At 38.7% G+C, this 23,058-nt stretch overlaps 1 protein-coding gene across 1 annotated transcript; it reads right to left on the bottom strand.

Moving 5' to 3' along the window:
• Positions 1–4,532: 4,532 nt before the first annotated feature.
• Positions 4,533–13,817, bottom strand: SAMD9L (sterile alpha motif domain containing 9 like). The gene is made up of 3 exons (XM_042889236.1): positions 13,767–13,817; positions 13,478–13,577; positions 4,533–11,473 (listed from the first exon to the last, which is right to left on the bottom strand). Exon 3 carries the CDS (start codon positions 11,470–11,472, stop codon positions 6,724–6,726), a length of 4,749 nt encoding a protein of 1,582 aa, XP_042745170.1. The 5' UTR covers position 11,473; positions 13,478–13,577; positions 13,767–13,817; the 3' UTR covers positions 4,533–6,723.
• Between the last annotated feature and the right edge of the window lie 9,241 nt (positions 13,818–23,058).

The following is a 23,058-nucleotide window of genomic DNA, read 5'->3' as shown; positions in this document are numbered from 1 at the left end:
CACAGAAATTACATTCAAGTGCCAATTTGCTTGCTATTTCAAAAGGCAAAATTTTATCTCCTAAGTATTGTTTTGAACATACCCCTGTGACAGTTAACAGGAATACGCTGATATTTGCTAGCGAGAGGAGGGTAAAAGTCTTATATAAGTGAAATTATGTTTCTTAGGGCACTGGTTAACAAAACAAAACCATACCCATTATACTTCTCCTTAATTAATGTACATGTTTCCTTAGAGACCACAGCTCTGTTGGGGGACACAAGTCTGATGTATTTCTTTCCAAGAAACAGCATAGGGAGAGTTTTATAAAACAAAGATAGAGGTAAAATGAAAGATATGCAACAAGGCTGAGTAAGTTTCAGCTCCAAAGGCAGGCTTTATATGCTGCTAATACATGAGCAGGTCAGAGCATCATGTAAAAAAAGAAAGGCTATATTTAATCTTCAGAACATACCAACAGGGATCACACGGTTAGAATATTTTATATCTAAAGAGATGCATGCTACAGAGTCACAAACTGTCTTCAACTGTGTATCCATCTCTTTTTGCTGGGGATCATGTCACAAGAGGTGACTGCACTTCTGTTAGGAGTAAGTAGGGTCAGTGTATATGCAGAATCTTTGCCTGCCTTCTGGGATAGTTACCTTTGAAAAACAAAAGGACGCAGGTATATGGAAAACACTTGAGTCACGTATGAGAAAAACATCAGCTAATTTACCCATTGGAACACATGTAAATCAGCCAAAGGGATTATTGTTTTAAACACAGCATTCATTTCCTTTGAACAGTTCTTGAGTGCACTGCTCCTGCACAGCTCTGCAGTCTCTTTTTCCCCGAGCCCCAAAGCAGTACTGGAGTGCAGTGCTTCTCTGAAGTAGAGCTTTCTAAAAACGTTATAGCAAGATCCCATCTCAAAGTCTCTCACAGACCTCCCACCAAATCTTCTCACTTCCTAGCATCTGCAAATTCAGTCAAGAATCTGAACATGAATCAATGGTTTTCTCTGGCTCAGTAATCATTCTCAATAATGATTTTTGTCATTGAAACTTCAGCACCAGTTCTGCTGAAGATTTACGGGCCAGAATGGAATCCAGCATTCTGGCCATTAATTATCTTAGCTTTAGTGCAAAAAACAAACAAAAAAAAAAAACAACAAAAAAAAAAAAACCCAAGCAAACAAAAACAGAAAAACAACACAGTAAAACTAGCAAAGCCACTGAATTAAGCAGATGTAACTTTGCAACCTCTTGGGATCTAATTGAGAAAGACAACACAGACACAACCATTTGAAGTACATATATATATATATATTTAGCTCATATATCTTGCTTGCACTGCACATGAAATTGACTAAATAAAAACAAAACAATCAATCTCGTATTGGACCAGAAATTTGCCAATACCTCTCAGAAATCTACTCATAATTTTATTTTGAGATCCTATTTTTAAATGCCTATCTCATTCAAGATTATAAATTAGTGGTGAACTCAGCAGTTGAAATTGAAAGATGTACTAGTCTTCTTAGGTAACAGAAATGTTTCCTTAACCCAGTAGCAAAGTGAAAAGCAACTACCTTAAATCTTAGCTTAACTCGGTAAATATTTTTTTGAGTCTGAACATGGTCATTGCATACTAAGCATTTCATCTTAATTTGTTTGTTATAAACAAGTTCACGTCAGTATAAAAAAGACACTGTTTATCACAGAAAACCTGTGAATTGCAATGGTAATGAGATGTTTTTCCTTTCCCTTCACTTTCCCTTCCCCGATCTCCTCCCTCAACTTGTCTTATTAGCTCACTATACATCTTAAGTTCTTGACATTTCATTTCATTCTCAAGAAGGGTGATTTCTCTTTCTATTGTGCTCAATTTGGTTCTCGTGATACTTACCTTTTCATGATGACTGCAGGCTGAAGAAATTTAACCATAAATATCAGCTGTATTTTCTTGATCTGATGTAGAAACCACGCTTGCGAGGTTTGTTACAAATAGCTTAAACAGGCCTGACTTTAAAACTTCATTTTGTTTCTGCTTTTAACAACATTCTCATTCCTGCCCTTTCTTGACCTTTTGGGAGAACACATCCATGTATCAACACGTAGCTCCCAAATGATCCCTGTGGCCACTGTGATCATCATTATCCTGAAGATTCCCACAGGCTGATCCCTATGGAAGTTTTACCAAGTATCTCAGCTGCTGGGGTCTCGTGTTCCACTGAATCAGTTCTCAGGAGGTGGTTATTCATTCACAGTATTGATGATATCTGAGGTATTCTCCTGTAACTCTTTGCATGTTTTGTCTCCTTGCAGGACACACTTCTCATCACATACAAAGTGAATCCACCTTGATTGAATTTATAAAGTCAGCATGTGCTCTTATTCTCATTTCCCTAAGCTAAAAAACTTAAAACACAGGTATTACCACCGAAGGGGGTTGGAAACTATAAAGAGGATAGGTCTTCCTTTTTCCCTTCTTTCTCATTCCTCCTCATTATTACCACTATTAATTCATAACTCTTATTGCATTTCTTGCTGCTGTAGCTTGCTAGCCTTCTCTTCCACCCCTGCTGAAAGCCAGGCCTCTCCTGAGGCGGCCATAGCTGCACAGAAGGTAGTGCTACAGCCTAGCTCAGTCTCTGTTCAGACACAGCATCCAAAGTGCAGGCTCTGCAAGAACTGGTAGAGCCCTATAGGAAACAGCGAGTTTTTCATCTGGTGCTTTCAAGCAAAAGCAAAGAACACGCAAACGCAGATGAAGAGGAAGTCAGAAGTTGTCTTGTGACATGTTACACAAACTGAAGGCTTGTAGTTCCAGTAGGCAAAAGGAAACTAAAAAATCTTTCTGCAGCACGGAGCCCCCAGAATTCTTGCAGCAAGGCCTTGTCGTGGCCAACGCTCCCCTCACTGTATGATGGCCTTGCTTCCAGATCAACCCCAAGTGACAAACTCCTGGTGCTGCAGGCACCCCTCAGCACGGGCAAGGCCCCTAGCAGAGCCCAGCGCTGCTCCTGCCATGCCTGGGACCCCAGGAGAGGAAGCACAACTCTTTTCACTCTGGATGCACTAACATTTCCCTCGTTTCCTTCCGGACCAGGCTCTGCAGAAAGCACCCCGGCGTGGCTCTGTGCTGGGTACAGCGGTTTGCAGCTGAATGCCGCTCCCTGCGGCCGCTCCCCAGACCCCTCTCGGCGGCAGCTTCCCACTGCCCTCACGCGGAGGTGAGCTCTCTGCCTGTGGACCAGCTGCGGCAACACAACGGCCCGGCTCCCCTCGCCCTGCCGGCGGGAGCCGCGCTTCCCGTCGCTCTCGGACGGTCCCACGGCCTGCGCAGAGCCACAGCACCGCCTGCTGCCCGCCGGCAGCCCCGAGCCTGCCATTTCGTGTTCTGTTCCCAAATGTGGTGTCCTGTTCCTGTTTTGTTTTTGTAAACGAGTCATCGCACACACCCAAAGCCCCCAGCCCGTCTCTCCTCGAGGACCAGTAGTGATTGCATGTGCCGAGATTGCTGGCAGGATCCCGCTCAGCCCTATAGCTCAGGCCTTCTTGCACAGCAGTGCTGTAGGTAAGTTCAGCTTTCATTTATAATAGGATTTGTTCTCCCTTTATTTCTTGTCCCACAGATATTTTAGTTTATTCAACCATAAGCTTTTAGGTCTCACACATTTTTATGTTATTTTTTTCCTGTAGAAGGCCTTGTGCTAAACAGGCCTTGTATTGAAATAAAACCTTTGATTGTTCAGTGATGGGACTATGGCATCAGCAGGAGCTGGCTGAACTGAGAGGACAGAATCATTTGTGCTTCCTCTCCTGCGTTCCCAGCCATGGCAGGAATGAGGATGGGCTCCTCCAGAAATGCACAGTCCACCAAGGCAGCTTGGGTGCAGTGGGGCCTTGGCTCCTCTGACAGCTGGACCACACAATGGAGATTGCTGCTGAGGTAGCATTGCCGTGCCTCGTGAAAGTCAAACAGCGTCTTGGGCCTCCCTCCCTCTCTTTACATGCCTTGCCTCGGCTTCTGTACAGCCCTGCTGAGTTGGGCTCTTCCCTCCAGGTTTGTAGTCTCAGCACTGATATATTAGACTTGGCCTGTGATAGTCCAGACCTGCAGCTTCTGGAACTGCCATCTGTGTAGTCATGGATATAAAAATCCATATATAAATGACAGTCTTTTCAGGCTTTGCAACCAAATTCATGCATTTGTATTTCCCTTCACCTCCACCTTTTCTCTCCTACCAGAGTAAAAAAATTCTTAAACTTCTCCAAAGAATCCTGAGCATGCTGGAAAAACCCGGAAGAGTTATCTAGCATGGGCACTACAGCATATTTTTTTCTTAACCTCACTCTTGGAAGCTACTGAGCTCTTAGAGTTTAATTAATACAAAATAAATCTGAGGCAGATATTTGGCATGGGAAAGTTTAGTTTTCAAATGCAGTGATTAACAAAGTTATAAACCATCTTACAAAGTAATGGAAAATAGGAAATACTTGTAAAGAGCAATTCTGTTGATCTTTGCACATGATACATATAATCAAATATAGTTCCACGCTGCACAGTTAAGGATGTTATCAAATACCTGTATTTATTAATGAGCTACTACTGAATAAAAATATGATTTTATAACAAACAGAATGGTGTATAAAAATAACAAAATCTACTTTTGTACACTCACATATGCAGGTAGTGTGCCTAGCACGTAATCCACTATGCTGGAACACAAGGGTTATTAGTAAATAGGCACATTACAGGCAAAACAGTCTCAAACTAGGCAATTTAACTTAATTTATTGCCAACTTAAAAATAACTTTTAATTTCCAATTGGACTGTTGTCAAGCCAAAAAGACAGCTAAGCAAACAGAATCATAGAACAGCTTGTGTGTTGGAAGGGAGCTTAAAGATCATCACTGGGGAAATGCACTTTTTCCCCTTTCTTCAGGCTGAGCTTCAGTCCAGCATCTCTTTATGCATCCAGCTTTGTCTTCACCAGGTGTCATACTCAGTCCTTCCCAGTACTTCAGTAATGTGAATGGCAGCAAAGAAAGTTGGTATCTGCGTGTACTGTTTTCTTTTTGCTACTTGTCCTTATCATTTTCGTCATCTTTTCCACTGCTTCTTCTTCCTGATTTGTTTCCTATATGTCGGAGTTATGCTTCAGCCCCTCAGAGGTGTCCCAGCCTCAGCCTGCATCGCACATTTCCGGCAATGCATCTCCAACCATGTCTCCAGTGATTTTCCTTTTCATGTGTTACCTCTTCCATGTCTCCTCCATTTAACCTGCCCCTCAGCTACCGCTCTTTTCAAACATTACTTAAACTTGCAATTCTTATGAAACATGACTGAGGTGAAGACCAAAGTCTCCAGTTGCTCTGAAGAAGACAAGGCAAATTATTTGCTGCAAATCTTTATTTGGAAGAGAAAATAGACAATGTTAAATTGTACAGTGACCTCCTAAGAACTAATTAGAACAAATTATGAATTACTATTCAATTTGATCCTATAGCATCCTACTTGAAACAAAAGTATACCATTAGGAACAAAATGCATACATGATAAAACAGAGTGTGTAGTCAGATGGAAATGGTTACTGCAATAGGAAAATGCCAAAAGAAATATATTTTGACTAAGGAGCAGTCTACATTATATAGTAAACCTACTTTTCCACATTTGCAACTGAAAGAGTTGCACTACAGCAGAATGGCATGCTGCTTTATTCTTTTTGTCAGTAATTTTTACTAGCCTTCTTCTGAAAAGTGATTTATTTTTGCTTGCCTCCTTGCCTGACACAAGGAGCAAAGAGGACTTGCAGGCTGATAAAATCTATCCTGCAGACCTTTCTCAAGAAGTTAATTGCATCGAACTCCTCCAGCTTTCATGAACTGCATATAGTGAAAAATGCTACATTTTTCACACTGCCTCCTCCCTGCTGAGTAGCAGTAACTTCATGTTTCTGGTGTTTCACATCAGTATACTTTATTGTTTTTGGAACGTTGATTGTGTCCAAACAAAGCAGGTTGGTATATACACATGAGGAAGCCAATGCAGTCAATGATAAAGTATTTAAATTACTTATTTTTTGCAATAAGAGAACGTGGAGGAACTCATGAAATTTATAATGAAAGGAAAGTCCAAAATGTATCTGTTTGTTTTTTAAAAAGCAGTAGTAGATCCACCACAAAAGAATAAAATATATTTGAATTGGCTTCAAACAGGTTTGGTTTTACTATGGAGCAGGAAATAGCTGCATCTTTAACAATCATAGATTTTGTAATGCCCTGAGGATGTAAAAGTGCTTTTGTCATCTCACAGGGCGCACATCTTGATTATTAATAAAGGCTTATAAACAAATGCATGACATTATTCAAATGTGTATAATGAGAAAAGCAAAAAAAAATTACCCACAGTGCTTTGAAACTAAACTAGCTATTTATATTCCTCGTGTTGAGATTTCACCAGGTATAAAGGAGCATAAGGAAATGTTACATGATGTATGTTTTATAATATATATTCCTTCCTCTTACATTATACAAAAGTATGAGGATAGTGGTGAAGCATCCTCCCCTAGAAGTAATGGCAAAAAAGCTAACAAAGCAGGGTTGTTAAGAGTCATGGCATTTAAATTCCATCACATTTTCTAAATATTATGGTTTTGTTTTCTAAATATTATATTTTGTAATTTGTTTATTCATATATATAATTCATATGAAAATGCCACTCTTATTGTTTAAATTATAGGCTTTGTATGTTGTATGCCAGGAGACCAGCAATAGAAAAACCAAGGTAAAAAGACACTCTTCGTATATTTGGGCCATTATTCAGCAGGCATGAAAGAGCAGGCTGTACTGGTACCCTAAAGGTTTCATCGCTGCCATAGTTTACATAGATAACTGTACCCTCAGCTCTCCCATCTAAAGGAAGCAAAAGATCATGAACAGCCTTTTCCTTCCAGATATTTCCTTTCTGCCATAGGGAATTCAGTTTTTGTTCTGGAAGTGAGCTAAAAAGCTGGTCTATCTTCTTTTTGTGAACAAATCTGTTCAGACCACTGCCTTTTGCAAGATAGAAATGAGCCAAAGGTTGCTTGGAATGATGCACAGCTCCATAGAGCTTGTTGAAAGATTCACTTAGGCGCATAAGATAGTATTCCATCTTCCTGGAATCTTCATTTAGTTGTTTTCTATTTTCAGGCCAAAACAACAAGGAGGCAAGAAAGAAAGGCTCCACACAGTATGAATTTGGTTCCACTCTGTCCAGAATACTTAGAAGTTGAATTCTCAGCTCCATAAAATGATGTAACTCAGTGGATTTAGGGTTAATGCAGTTCAGAACAACATTTGCCAAAATAAAATTCTGTTTTTCTTTTAGTGTTGCTTGTGAATTCTCATCACACAAAAATGCATATGCCTTTACTATGTTTTCTATTTCTCTGTCATTATTTCTGTCATTTTTGTGAAGGTATGCCAAAAGTCCAGAAAATGAGTCTGCTTTGGAAGCCTCCACCACCTTTCTGAATGATTCTATTTTCTGAGTTAAGGGCGACCTTAAGAACTGTTGATTGCTCAGTTGATCAATGTTGCAATCACAAAATATTTTTGTGTATTTGGTAAAGCATTCTTGAACCTTTTTGTATATGTTTGCTTCAGTAATTTCTTTTTCATTCATCTGTGTTTTGAAAAACACAAAGTAGTCTTCAAAAAAATCAAATGCCCTTTTCAAATGTGATTGCAAATTATTTATAAAGCTGGAGTGACGTTTAAGTGCTGCAAAGATTTCACTCTCTATGTTTAAACCACTAATTTCTGATAGATGCTTTATCATGTTTTCTCTACACTGCAAGACTTCCTTGCTGATAAAAGGAACAAGCATAAGGACATCAATAATATAAAGACCAGTTTCTATCTCTCCCAGATAACCAGAAGTATTGTAACTTGGAAACTTTCTTTTAAGCTTTTGCCACTGCAAACATTCATTGTGTTCATTTTCAGCTTGCTGCTGAGATAGTCTGAAAGCTTGTGAAGCATTGTGAGCAAGATCTAGCAGATGTTCCAGTTTCTCAGCTGTTAAACTTGCACTCTTTACATTGTGGTCTACCCAGTATCTTAGCTGGCTTTTAAAGATTCGACCTAGCGTATCTGATATGTATGAATTGTGTGGTGCTCGCTGCTTGGCTTCTTTGGCCCAGAATAAAGCTAAGTCAAAATTTTTTTCTTTGATGTAAAAGTATCTTGCTAAGACTTGGCAAATGAGAGCATTTTTCTTAAATCTAGTGGAAGCTTGTCTTAACACACATTCCACATTAACAGACTTCTCTTCTCTTTGAATGGCTTCAATTAAAGGGGAAAACAACGTATCTGACTCATCACCATGTTCTTTGCGCTGTCTAGTAATCAGCAACGTTTGTATGTCACAGATAAGTTTGTCTTTCTTTAATGAAGTCTCATAAAATAAATAAAATAAATCCTCATTCAATAACTGCATTATAATTTCACTTTTAGACAAGTCATAGATTAGCTTAAATTCTGTTAGGCAGGCACATGCTATCAATTTGTGAACAATACGTAGACCTCGGTATCTTGTGTGTTCCTGTATCTGAACATACATTAGAATATTAGAACAAATTCCCATTTTTTCTATCAGTCTGTCTTTGTTGCCAGTCTCTCGAGAATTAATTCCTAAGAATTCTTCACACAGTGATATTGGAAGTGTAGATGTTCCAACATAAGAGTTTAACAGTGTTAGATAGTAAACAAGTTGTGCTGGTTTAGAGGCTATATTCAAGTTATGCAAGGTTTTCTTTACCACTTTTTCTATGTACTTTGGATCAAAGTTTTTCTTCATAATCATAAATGAATAGAAACTGTCAGGATTTTTATGCACCTTTTCAATATCCTTTAGTTTCTGGTCAAAAGCTCTCTGCTCCTTTTCAGAAAGAATCTGTTTCAAAGAAATGCTGTTCAAGGGGTTGATTGTGGAACTTTCATCAGGATTCTGAGATCTCATACAGTTTAGAATGATCACTAAAGGATTTACATACGGAATACATTTTTCTGTTATAGCTTCCTCAATTTCTTTTTGCAGAAGATAGATGTTTTCTTGATCTTCAAAATCATCCACAAGAAGTAACACTGGCAAATAGCCACTGTTGTTGTTTGCTCCATAAGTGACTAAAGTTGTCAGCTGTGTTCCAAAGTTACCAGTTTTGTTTTTCAGAATGGCACATCTGAATTGCTTTCGGAGGTTCCAGAGGATATGCTTAGCTAATGTTGTCCCGCCACAGCCAGGATGGTGGTAAAGGTTGACAGTTTCTACAGGTGACTGATTAGCGCTGTTCGACAAAGACACAATCAGATTTTGAAGGTCTTCGTAACGATCCCTTGTGATAAAAACTGATGTATAATTTTCAGAAGAAAAATAAAAATTCCACCATGACACTTTACCACCTCGATAAAAATCTTTTTCCTTCTCTTTCATGAATTTTTTAAATTGTTCTTTATCCTTTTCTATCTCTGTGTCCTTACATTCATTTTCACATAGGATTTCCAATGCTTCTACAAAATCTTCTTCCTTGTTTAGAATAGTGGTAGAACCACCAACAGATGGCAGAAGTCTTTTGGAAGACCTTGTCATTGATTTTGCTCTTGTGATAGTACCATTTACCATCTCCAGGGTTAAATTAGAAACACATTTGTTTGAAAGTTCTTCCTCTTTAATACCTCTAGCAAGAAGAAGACCTTTCCACCGCTGGTATGTACATGTACCAATGCAAATGCAGACCATGTCTTCTAGTCCCTTTAGTTCTTGGTAAAATGTAATAAATGTCTCAGTAAAGGGATCCAATGGATTTTCCACTCGGGAAAGCAAAAGGAACACTACTAAAAATTTTCCGTTCTGCTTTACATCCTTGTGTGAAAGAAATGAAATCATTTTTCTGACTTCAGCAGCCCTATCTCGTTGCCACAGGGTGGGATCTAATGGTAGTTCTTTATTGCCTTTTAAGTCTGATCCACCATTACAGAAAATCCAGTTGGTCTCCTGATGCAGTTTCAGCTTTTCAGCTTGTTCAGCAACTGAACCCGCCTTGTTTTCATAATGATATGGGAAGTGAATTTTGGCATTTAGATTTTTTTGATAAGTTTTAAATGCACCATTCATTCCTGATTCAAAATCAAAGTCAAGGACAGCAAACCATTTTATTTCCTGTAAAAAGTCTAAGTGTGACGTTTGACTTGGAAGGCATTTGTTTGTTACCAAAATGTGGTACTCATAATAAGAATCATCTAGCATGTGTCTGTTGCCAGTGAGCAGACTAACTAGCTTTAGTCCTTCAAGTGTTGTCTTTTTTTGTTTTAAGTTGTATTCTTCTTCTGCTCTTTTACGGGAGTCTGCTAATGATGTCAAAGTACATGTAAATGTTTTAAATTCTTTTGTACCTTCAATATTTTTAGAACTAGCTCCATCCCGGATGAAGACAGCTTTTTTCCAACGCTTGCTTTTAAAATCATACATGTTAGTACAGAAGTATTTTGTACCACATATGGAGTTTTGGGGAACCACATCTATTTCAATGACGAACAAATCTGATGGAGTTCCATTTGATAATAACACTTCCACAAATCTAGGCTCTCTAATGCAAGCTTTTGCAGTTCTGATGTATTCCCCAACAAAGTACTTTTCAATATATTTATTAAAATGGTCAATGTAGCCTTCTTTCTTGACAATTTTTATTCCTTCAATTTCCCCTTGTGGATTGTCACGCACTCCAAAATGAATAGTGCCATTTGTGCGAGAGTTCATGCAGGCTGAAGCAAACCTAAAGACTTCATTGCTGAATTTCATCTTAATATCCTCTTCTAGGGCATTCTCTGTGTTGGTTAGTAATTTGAATTCATGTGCTGGATCAATGAGATTGAGCGGCCCTGTTTCAGGAACATTAAGAATATTATGCTGCGTATATCGAGTACCATCACTGAAATTATCAAAAGGATGCGGCATACACATGTTTCTGGTTGGGTGCTGACTGCTTGACTGTGATTGCTCTGCTACATTCTCATCAGCTGTCTTTACCTCTCTGTTCTCTGTAGGCTCCATTTCAGAATCTTGCAATATACTGGAGTTCAATGACCCGTATTTCTTGCACTCTTTCTTTACAATTTTACCATCCTCTTTACCATCAGCACTCTGTTCACTGCCTTCTTGTCCCATAGCCTGGTCTGAACTTTCATTGAGAATGCCATGCTTTTTCAGGAAATGGATGATTTGAACAGCAGGCCCATGAGGTATGTTCATATCCACAAGATCTGCTTTAGTCAACAGTTTCAAAGTAGAACCAGTTACCTCTTGACTATAAAAGATTTCTGCATATTTCTGGTCAATATTAACATCTTCAATTAAGAATTGTTTGACTTCTTCTTTTGTCCACTTTTCAATATGTTGATATAAATGTAACATCTCTTTTTTCTCAGTGTTTGCATTTTCCATTCTTTAAGGAAAAAAAATCACAGTGTTACTAATACTGATTTATAATAGCCTATTTACTGAACAACTCATATTTCCTTGCTGCTGTCCACCATTAGTTCCTTCATTCATGTAATATACCACATGGAAAATAACAGTTCAATTAGAGGACATCAGGGGAACGTGAAGTCAGCTCACATACAGGGCATTAATGGCTTCTAAGAGACATACTACTTTTTCTTATGGAATAACTTTATTTGAATCCTCTTTTCAAACTACTTCCATAGCTGACACTACATAAAAAATTGTGACTGATGTCTATTTGTCATCATCGGACACCAATTTGCAGTCATTTAGTTCATCCGATATAAAACACACAACTGGCTATCATAAAGCTTGCAATTTGATGGAGAAGCAAAATCAAATGCACAGAGGACTCTTTTCATTCTTAGATGTGGTTAGGTACTTGATTTGTCTAAATAACACTGCAAAGAGACAGTAAGGTGGAAATAAACTGCTGTGATTATTCAACTCTTGCTATTGCAAATGAAAAGAAGATCTTTTCCATATTACCTTTTCAGTATGTTATGCATTCAAATACGGTTTCTCAAACTAAAACAAGGAGGTGAGCAGCATTTGTAGATGTGGGTGACAAGTAGGAGAGCATCTTACAATTCTCTTGGACTTAGTAAAAGTGGACTTTTTGCATAAACTTTGTGGAAGGGAAAGGAGGGGAAGGGAAGGGAAGGGAAGGGAAGGGAAGGGAAGGGAAGGGAAGGGAAGGGAAGGGAAGGGAAGGGAAGGGAAGGGAAGGGAAGGGAAGGGAAGGGAAGGGAAGGGAAGGGAAGATTTTTACTGAAAAGTGACCGATTTTACTTTATACTTTCAGTTATAATTTTTTTTTTCCTGAAATATTTAGGTTTTTATGGAATTACAGTCAGGTACAGTCATTGCACTGGTGGTAATATTCCACTCCATGTACTTTTCTTGTTGGTAGTGGATTGTTCTTAAGAAAAGCAACTTCCTAAATACTTTCCTAGTAAAGAAATTTTATTTTCTACCATCCTAGCAAAATTTGTTCATCAATCTATTATAGGATTTCCTAAATCGTATACTTTAATAAGAAGTTTTATGTTACGGTTTATTACAGCTTGTGCTGGAATATTGTTGTTTTCATAGCTTTGGTCTCCTGATTTAACTAATGAACTGTCAGGGCAGAAGGAAAAGTGGGGAGCAAGCTGGGGAAACCTGCAGTTGTCTTTGCTCTTAAGGGACTCTTCCCTTTGTTCTCAGGAAAAGAAGGAAAACTAGTTTCTAGTTCTTCAAAATGACATTGAATTTAGGAGTGCAGATGAAGATGAACTCAGTTTCTATGTCAAAATGAAACTTGCTATCATATATAGTAGGAACTCCACCCAGAGCGTCTGAAAGCTGAGAAATGAAACTGAAACCAAAGTACTTCTCCAACTCGGAGACTGTATTCAGCCCAGCAGTATTGTTGTGTCCAGCCATTAGTCCTTTACAATTATAAAAGTATGATTTTGAATTCCACCAAACTTAAACTTGGTAATGGAGGCATGGTGCATGCCTAACATTGAAACAAGTAGGTTTATGTCCTTTTTAACAGTCACTCTATGTTTTAGAGTTTGGAATAACCCCTAATGAAAGAAAGCTCTAGAATGGGATACCTTCATTTCCCGGTTATGATGCAGTATTTCTAGATTTCATGTTACTGGCTAGTTAATGATTCTGACTCACTAAAATATTTTAGACACCTTTTTCCAGCACAGTGTCACTCTACAATATTATTGCTGCAGAATACTTTTTTTGACGACATTTTCCCTGGGAAATTCAGCATAATCTCCTAAAGCTAGTTTTCATGTGCAAAAATTTAACAGAAGATCTGGAAGAGTTTATTTTAGTAGATTATAGATCACTTAATGTATAAAACAAATGCCTCAGAAACATGAAATGGTATCAGACTAAGCCATCAGTTCTTCGTAAGATATTCCAATATGCATGTACTTACTGTAACTTCTCTTCTGCAGTTTTCTTTCTACAGTTGTCCAGTAAGTGTATTTTGCTCAAGCAGGAAACCGCAACATCTAAAATTCGTCTGAATTACTCTTCTAAATTAAAGAACAAAAACAAAACAAACAAAAAATTTAAAATCAGTTCATAAACTTCTAACAGAAGTCTGAGGTCAGAAATAGTAGGAAGGAAAGAAAGAGCATAGATCAGTTGGTTCAGTGGCAAAACCACATCTCTGGAGAAGAGGGATATCAGTGCTTTCTACAGAATATTTTATTATTCCTTACCTTTTCCTTACATGCTTCTGGTTTACCCTTCCATGGGTATGTCTGACATGCTGCAGACTGGGCAAGTTAGAAGCTGGGTGTTGCAGAGAAGCAGAAGGAAATAGGTGCAGGGTGTCTGGGAGGTTCATCTTATCTCCTCCCCTTTTGCTTTCTCTTTTACAAAGCAGGATTGCTTCTGTGTTTCTTCTGTTTTGGGAAAACACTGTAGTTCCTTTTGGAAATAAAGAATTCTAATCTAGGATGCCTTTATTAAAACACTCATACTGTACTATCTTGAGCTATTATCCAGAAAACTGTGAAATTGCAAAACATGGAGTAATTTAATGAATATATTCACATTCTCAAACAAGTAGAAAACTGGGATGAGGAGAAAAGAAGGGAAATAATATACAAAATGATTTTTGGAAATGTGAATATTCTACATTATAGGCACTTCTGAAGAATCAGTCATGGAATCAACAGAATCACAGAATGGCCAGGGTTGGAAGGGACCTCAAGGATCATGAATCTCCAACCCCCCTGCGACATGCAGGACCACCAACCTCCCCATTTAATACTGGACCAGGCTGCCCAGGGCCGCATCCGATCTGGCCTTGAACACCTCCAGGGACGGGGCATCCACAACCTCTCTGGGCAGCCTGTTCCAGCACCTCACCACTCTCTCTGTGAAGAATTTCCACCTGACATCCAACCTAATTCTCCCCTCCCTCAACTTAAAACCATTTCCCCTTGTCCTGCAGTTATCTACCATTTCAAAGAGTTGATTCTCCTCATGTCTGTAGTCTCCCTTTAGGTATTGAAAGGCAGCAATGAGGTCACCCCACAGCCTTCTTTTCTCCAGGCTGAACAAGCCCAGCTCCCTCAGCTGTCAAATTATCTCATTAATTATCTGTAATTGGTATTCCTATTATGGTCTTGAAGTGTCCTGGGGTTTTTAGCATGCAGAAGTGAATCTGGACACCTGCGCTTTCTGTTGTGGTTACCTGAGTTGGGAGCGTGGTGCTTATGAATCTCCTTCAGTGCCCCTGCTAGCAAAGAATGGGTTCAGGGAAGCAAATTTAAGAGAGCAAATAAAACATAAATCTAGTAGGATATTTAACCTTGTGAAACCAATGCATCAGTCTGGCTTGATGGAAGTGGTTGAATTTTTGATGACTTCCCAAAGTGTTTGTCAGAGATTTTGATGATGTTTTGCTCTTCCTCTACTTCATCCTTGATAACAGTTGCTCACAAATGTATGTAATGCCAAGAAGTGATGACATGAATCATGCATGATCATGAAAAGGTTATTTCTCTGTAGTAAGAGAGGGCTTATAAAAGTCTAGTAAAGAGATATGATTAAATTTTTTAGGTGAATGTCTGCAACTATCTTGAAACTTATTCTCAAATTCCTTTATCAAGACAGAAGGCTAAGCTGCGTATGTTTTGCTTTTCATGGGATTGTGTTCAGCCAATAATCAAAATGCATAAAATTGTTTGCCATAACTTGAGCTTGCCAAGATCTTGCCAAGATCCAAGATTGCCAGGTTCTGTTTTCTTTTGAGAAGCCAGTATGTGAGTTGAAATATTATTATGGTAATCACTTTGTTTTATTCACCGTAACACACACTTGGGGCAGGTGCAGGAGGTGAAGCTAGCACTGCCCTACACCTTCCCCACATCTTTGTTTCAGCTGAGACAGCAGGTGGTTTGGTTGTTGCTGTGAGATGGGTGTGTTCCCAGGGCTGCCATGAAGGCCGTGGATGGCCGCAGGATGGGCTGCTTGTGACCCATGGGCTGAGGGTTCAATGTGCCTGGTATCAACCATCAACCATAGTTCTTGGTTTATCAGCCAGCAGACCTGATGTTTGGAGTGCCATTCACCCCACACTTACTTAGCTGCATGCTCTACCTGTGCTGGCAGGCAGACGGAGAGCGGTGATGTGTGATTGAGCTCTGTAGTATTTTTATGTAGATACACACTGCTATGCCTTCAACTTGTGCAGATGTGGCCTAATTAGCCAGCTTCAGTGCTGGTAGCAGTACAGACACGCAGCAAGGACCCTTGAGGGCTGGACCCCAGCATGTGTTCTCAGGCTGCCCTGAGGTATGTGGCCAGCACTGAACAGCAGGGCCTACCTTGTGTGTCTGGGGATCAGAGGGCTGGAGGAAGCCAAGCTATCAGGTGTGTTGAGAACAAACCTACCAAACTCTGACCGCTAGGATCCAAGCTATTCGATCTATTAGAAGTAGACATCTACCTCCACTCCTTCTGTATAGTGCCCATTTTCCTAGATCCTATTTATTATTATCTAACTTGAGTTTTCTGAGTAGGTCCCTCCTTTTCCTCCTTTTACTGAAGAGAAAAAAATAATCAGTCTCTATTTCTGTTGAACATTTCCTACATACTCACTTTTATTGGTATCTTCCAAGATACCAAGACTCACTTTTATTGGTATCTTCCCACCAAGATGAAACAATTCTTAGTCTTCCCTGCCTGATCAAATTTTCTAAACCAAATGATTTAGAATTCTCATTTATATTGTTTCTCAAAGTCTTACTTCATTTGGCTGTATATTTCAGGCACACCTGAAAAGAATGTTAAATGGAATGTAGTTTTCTAACTGTCCCGGCTTGATGTTTAGAATAGTGACCTACAATAAGTGAATATACTTGTAATATTGGATATTTCTATATAAAACATGGATGGGAACAAGCATAACAGACTTAATGGACTTGGAAAGTGCTTCAAAGACAGATTCAGAATTGAGTATGACTTGAAAAATATCAAAAGTCAGCAAGGTGAAGTCGAAGAGGAGAGTGGAGTTGTAAGGAAGATACACAGATGACTCCCAACACAGTTCTGTTGTTTTCTCAGGTGAGCTTTTGTGTCGCCTTAGCAAAACAACTTTATTCATTTCTTATGAAGAAGAAAAAAAGCAATACAGAAAGTAATTTTTAGAACTGCATATATTATGATGAAAATCTGTGTTGACATTACAAAATACATTTCTAAACGTGATTTTATTTTTGGTCAGTGTGCTGTTGCACGAGGTGTGCTAGTTTAGAAGGCTTGCCCTAATATCTCTGCATTAAGGTCTGTATGAATTTTCAGGCCCACTGTGACCAACAGCTTTGTTCTTTGCCCTGGAAAGCAGAGCATAGCCTGGAGAGATGTATGTGTGTTATCTTTTTAGGTGGAGCAGGATTTCCATCAACACGCTGGTGTTTGCATTGCATGTGTAACTGAACCCTGATGTAAACTTTATCTTACACGGGATCCTTAGATGTTTAATCTTTTGTTTGTCTTCTAGGCTCCTTCTCTATTGTTTATATACCACAGATTTTAATGAAAGAATGATCTTTTTTTATTATTATTATTTGGGTTTTCTTCCTAATTGTCTTATAACAAGCACAGGAAAAATTCCCCTTTCCATTCCAAGGGTGCATCAGTTGTGTTCCTTATGATGTGATCCTTTTGTATCAATTGGCAAAGTGTTCAGAAACATTTGCTGCAGTTCTTTTCTCTCTAGAAAAGCTTTGCAGCCCCACAGAAATGAAGTGAGGGAGGAGGGCTTCTGCTCTGCAGGAACGTACCCACAGCAGACTTATTGAGAACAACCTGTTGAAGAAACATTTTTGCATAGCCTGTCATGGATTTAAAATTTTCAGCCTACAATAAAAATTGCAGCCTGCACTTGGATGTTTTTAATCATTGTGTATGAACAGCATTCTGCATTTTTTTTTTCATTTTTGAATAGAGAATTCAATGACATTCTATTATAGTGGCATTATAAAAAGAAGTTTGGTTTTCTGCAAAAATATTCTCATCACAGCCATTTACTTACATAGGAAGTAGGTGTTTTAAGTTAGGAAACCTCTTGTAGGAGGCAGAAGAATGAGTGCCCAGTTACACACTGTATTACCTCAAATGCAGAAGTCACCTGGGACGTGTCCAATTTCCACATCTGTCAGAACAAGTTAGTGTTTACTGGTATCATCTCCCTTTTCTTTCTCCTGCTCTCTGTCCCAAGCACTTGCCCAGAACCTCCTGCCATCTCCTGTGGGGAACCATTGCCATCCAACTCCCAGAAAGCTGTATGATACAGATGTGTCTATAGCAGTGTGGTGACAGATTTCCAAAAAAATTATGCTGAAGAAAGGCCAGAGGAAATATGACCTTTCATTGCATTAAGGCAAAAAAGAAGAAAGAAAAGCTACAGAAAATAAATGTTAAAAAGTGCCTTTTAACCCACTATTACAAAGCAATAGCCTCTTCCTATTCATGGTTCAGGTGATAATTACTTACCTTGCCTTGGTTAAGGAATTGTAAGCACATACACAGTACTGTGCTTGTATTTTGTCTTCGTATTAGTGTAGCTGAAGAAATGAGTCCCCTGTTTTTGTCAAGGGAGTGGTTAATGAAAGTATGCAGACTATTAACATTAGCATGAAGTCATTTTGTTATAACTGCTTGTGTCATTTTTGCTGAGAGCTATCTTTGCTCCCCACCATCTCCCTGTCCATGCTCACAGAGTCACTGCACAGTTGAGGCTGGAGGGTACCTATGCTCAGAGCCTGATAGAAACTGTATCCAGTTGAGTTTCAAATATCTCCAAGGATGGAGAAGTATCGGAATTTGAAACATCTCCATAGCCTCCCTGGGCAGCTGGTTCATGTGTGTCTACCTCATCCTGTCACTGGGCACCACGGACAAGTGCCCGACTGTTGTCTTTGTGCTCCCACTGGATACTTATAAGCACTGATAATATCCTCTCTAGCTTTCTCTTCTCCAGAATGAACAGTCCCAGTTCTCTCCTCATCAGATGCTTCTTCTTAATCTTTGTGGCCTCTGCTGAATTGGCTCCAGGATGTCCATATTACGCTTGTACTGGGGAGCTCAGAATTGGGCCCAGCACTCCAGGTGTGAATCAACAGTGCTGGCTAGAAGGGAGGTGTCACCTCCTTTGATCTGCTGGCAACACACTAGATAAGCAGCCCAGGATACCTTTAGCCTGCTAAATGGCTTGTGGAATATTAGCTTGTTGCCCTGTAGGAGAAGATTGATGCTTCAAAGCCAAAACAATATGTCAGATCTGAGCATTCTTGTATTAGTAGTTGTGAAAACCCAAAGTAACATTCTATAATATTCTTACAAATCATCTTGAAGCTATGTAATACCTGAGTAAGAAAAGACAAAGTGCTACACACCACTTTGTGATTAGGTACAAAAGGCTAGAGCTGCTTTGGCTGCTGTTGCTGCTCCTGTAGTCTCCTTCTTCCCCTCTGAGCTCAGACCCATCACCCTACTTCTGCAAAGAAAGCCCTTCTTCATGCTCATCAGTGGACAAATGAACGTATGGTAAACATGGATTAGGGAAGTGCTTATAAAAATGCAGATTATTTTCTAAAATGTGGATCCTTTAGATAACCCCTTACAGCTTCTGTTAAAGGGTGAGCATACTGTATGCTTCTCATTACTAATCCTAATGATTTGCTTCCAAATTAGTTGTTACTAAATTACTTTTTTTTAATTATCATTTTTATGTCTGAAGACTATTCTAATTCATAATTCCCCTTTTGCACAGCTGACGCTAACTGAAGCTTCCTAATAGCTGACCCTATGTAAATAATATGGAATTTTCCTGTAGGACTCAGACACCTGCTAAAAAGATCTTTGGGAGAGAGATTGCTGGATTTGGAAAGGGGCTTGTGGCACCTTGTCTGTATAAAGAGTAAGATGTATTTCGTTTGCCCTGGAGAAGTAGAATTGTAATGTATACATAGCCTATACGAGACAATACATTCTGTAGCTTTCAGAAATTATCTAAATATTGCTTGCTCTTCTACTCAATGAAAACCAGACTTTTTGGCAGCAAATAGAGAACCACTTCAAGTGCAAAGGAAATAAAATTTAATAAGAACACATTACTTCGAATAATATACATATGTACATTTTTGTACTATAACTGCCTTGCAGATCAGTTTCTAAGATGGTAGATTAAAAGATACTGTTGCATTGAAAGAGTTAAAAGAATGATTTTAAACTTCAAATGTCTATTGCAATCTGACAAATTGCATCTATTACTTCTCATGGAGACCTTCTCTTGTAAAAATCTACTCCAATGAATAACCCATGCACGGTTGCTTTTGTTGTTGTTGTTGTTGCATTTTTTCTTTTCATTAAAAAAAAAAAACATGTATGGGAGGCATTGTGGTCTTGATTCCTCGGTGTCCTTCCCTCCCATCATTATAGTGAAATGCACAGGCTTGCATACCGCAATTTTTAAGCTGTCCGTTTGCTTTCTTGTAGCCGTGAACAAGGAAAAAAAAGTAAAAGTGAAAAACAAGACATATTCTTCAAGAAAATACCAATTAAAAAGCACCCAAAGTCTGAAGATAAGCTGGCGTAAGCCTTTGCCATTTTTAGAGTGGTTACATTTCCTTTCAGTAAGGAAGGTCAGTTTTGTATTTTCAGATGCTTTGGTTTCCTGTTCTGTGCCTTCATATACATCTAGGAAAGAACAGACATGATAATGGTTGTCCACAATGCCTTCTTTATTTATTTTTATTAAAAAACACTGTTGCAAACATATACCCAAAGCAGCAGTTCTAAGCACAAAAGGAAAACAATTCTTTAGCATGAATGAGGGTATATTTGGCTGAATTTTTACTGTGAACATTAAACGATCTCTAGTTTTGAAAGGTAAGACCAGTGGCAAAACATGTCTGAGCTACAAATAAATTATGCCATTAGTGCTAATACAGCACAGCACATTGCTGCTTTCTTGGTACAAATATTTTGAGTTCTTCATATATTTTCAGCAGTAATGCACTCAGCACCTGCTAAAGAGTCACAGGAATGTGAATTGTCAGTGCTTACGTACAAGAACTGGTTAAACTTGCTCGATGGCTTTTGCAGCCATTTTATGATCTCTTTCATATGTGTCATGGGTTGGCAATATGTGGAATGTTTGTTGTCCAGTTTGTCACTACTGATATCTAGTTTAGAATATGTGCAGGAGTGCATTTAATACAATCACTGAATATGCTGCTGCCACATAACTTCCTGTGACTCTCTCCCAGAAATAGAGCTCGGCAGTTTCCTCACAAACATATCTCATGTTTCCACTTCAATTCTTGGGAGAAGGGGGCAAACCTGCAAAATAATGTTGCATGTAGCAACTAATATCACTATAAAACCCAAAAGTGCCAATCCAGCTATTGGCCCAGGTCAGTTTTTTTTTTTTTTTAACAGTAATTAGATATTGAATCCCTTAGTTCAAACCAAGGGGAGTTTAAGTATTTAATTACTTTTCAGCAGCACTCTTGTATTTTAAGACCTGCAGCACAGTTAAACATCTTACAGTTAATTAGTGCTTAGAGGCATAGATGCATGTGTGTGTCTGAATGAAAAAGATGACAAAAGTGTAAGGAAAACTGTTAGGAAAAAGTGATTCCCAGAGCGTTCTGCCAACACTGTCACTGGGATTTCTATAGCAAGAGACAGAACATCAGCTGACACTGCAGACATCAGGTTCATAGAGAGGATTTGGACCATTTTCAGGCTGAAAATCTAGGCATTAAATTATGAAACCACATTTTTTACCTATTTTTCCATGATTTTAATTCTAGTAAAATTATGAAATGACAGCAGTCCCCGATAAGACTACTGAGAATATGAGCAAAATCATCACTTGCACAGGAGGAGACCTGTTCAGCTACCTTAACATCCATTATTTTGTTTTTTAAAAAGAGAAACCCATTGTCAGCAGAATGAAGGAAAATCCTCTATCATTCTCCATGAATGTAGCTGGCTACTGTACAGATGCCTGCATATCAAGTCCAAGGAGCCCATCCATAGGCAATCACTGCTTAGCACTACAGGAGTTTGGAATTACTTCCCCAGTTCCATTCTCTGTTTTGTGACGTTTTACTTTTTCCTAATACTCAGTGCTGAGGCATCCTGCTGCAAAACCAAGTATCGACTTTATTATCCTGATTTATTCACTAGTCAGAGTGCTTCTTTGCTGTAGATCAGGAGTTGGAAAATTCACAAGAGCAGTTTTTCTAAGTGGAGTCATTTACCCTTTATCATGTTCAGCAGCCCCCCCGGTTTTGTTAGTGGAAATTTTGCTCCCATACTTCTTTTGTAAAATCTGGTTAAATGAAGAGAGTGAAACGTGGCTATGCAAATGAATTCTCTACAACTACAGAATACTGAGTTGAAATCTGAACTGTCACAAAATTCAATTTGCCTTCTTTTTGAACCCATTTAGAAGAGTGATGTATCAGTGAAAAAAGTTGAGATGGGAGACATAAAATTAAGAAAAAAATATACTTTATGATTGCTATTTTTACACCTGATTTAAAAAATCTGATTGATACAAAAATGTCATCAGTAATTCATTATTTGCTTGTCACCAGTCAGCTTTCTTTTATAATCATGGTTACAAATACATAATTTAGATGCACAGTTGCAATTGTAACCTGCACATTTCTAGTAATGTAAATACTGAACACTAATGTTGTCACATACTCAGCCAACTGCTTAGTATATTTGAAGAATATGTGCTTTCAACCATTAAGAAACTGAACAGATAGTAAAAACATGGAAAATGTGATAAAATAGGGTTGTTAACAAATAAAGTCTTGTGAGCTATTGTTAATTCGCAAGGAAGACAGCCAAAATTCAGAGTAGATTTATGGCAGCTATACAGCCATGACAAAAACTTTACAGTATGTTCGCTATTCTTATGCCAAGAGGTACTACAAAGAAGGTGAACAAAACCAGGAGTACCAGCCAGAGTACTGCAGAACATTACTTCTTTTGCTCTAAATTATTAATTAAGACCCAAATTAAGACATCAGCTACTCAGATAACGAAGCACTGCCTGTTAGTATTTCTGTGACCATTGCAAGCAATCTTTGGTCATCAGTCAATTGAACAGTTTCAACACTGAAGAAAACCCCCAACTTTTTTTGGAACATGGCTGACAGGTCTTTGTCTGAAGATTTAACCTGCTGACTGGGAATTGCTCAGAACTCAGTGCTGTGAAACCTCTTACAGCACTTGGGAATTTTCCTTTGAAATGGTATTTGAAGATCTTAACTCTCTCTCTTCACACTTAGACAAAGGTGGCATGATAAAATTTCAGGCTAGAGTCGTGAAGGTGGGGGATTGTACACAGACCAGGGAAGGAATGATGTATCTTGCATTTTTTTGCTGCTTTCACCCTCTCACTGGAATCAACACCAGCCATCAGTGTGTGAATTGTTCAGTCTCAGTCGCACACGGAAGTCCTTGTCTTTG

This window comes from Lagopus leucura, unplaced genomic scaffold (assembly GCF_019238085.1).
Source record: "Lagopus leucura isolate 7727_CA_CO unplaced genomic scaffold, USGS_WTPT01 Super-Scaffold_100157, whole genome shotgun sequence".
NCBI classification, from domain to species: domain Eukaryota; kingdom Metazoa; phylum Chordata; class Aves; order Galliformes; family Phasianidae; genus Lagopus; species Lagopus leucura.
Note: the sequence above shows the minus strand (reverse complement) of the source record. Positions and strands in the feature narration are given on the sequence as shown.

Bases quoted from the DNA above. Each gene is read 5' to 3' on its own strand.
- SAMD9L (XM_042889236.1), bottom strand. From the start codon at position 11,472: ATGGAAAATGCAAACACTGAGAAAAAAGAGATGTTACATTTATATCAA.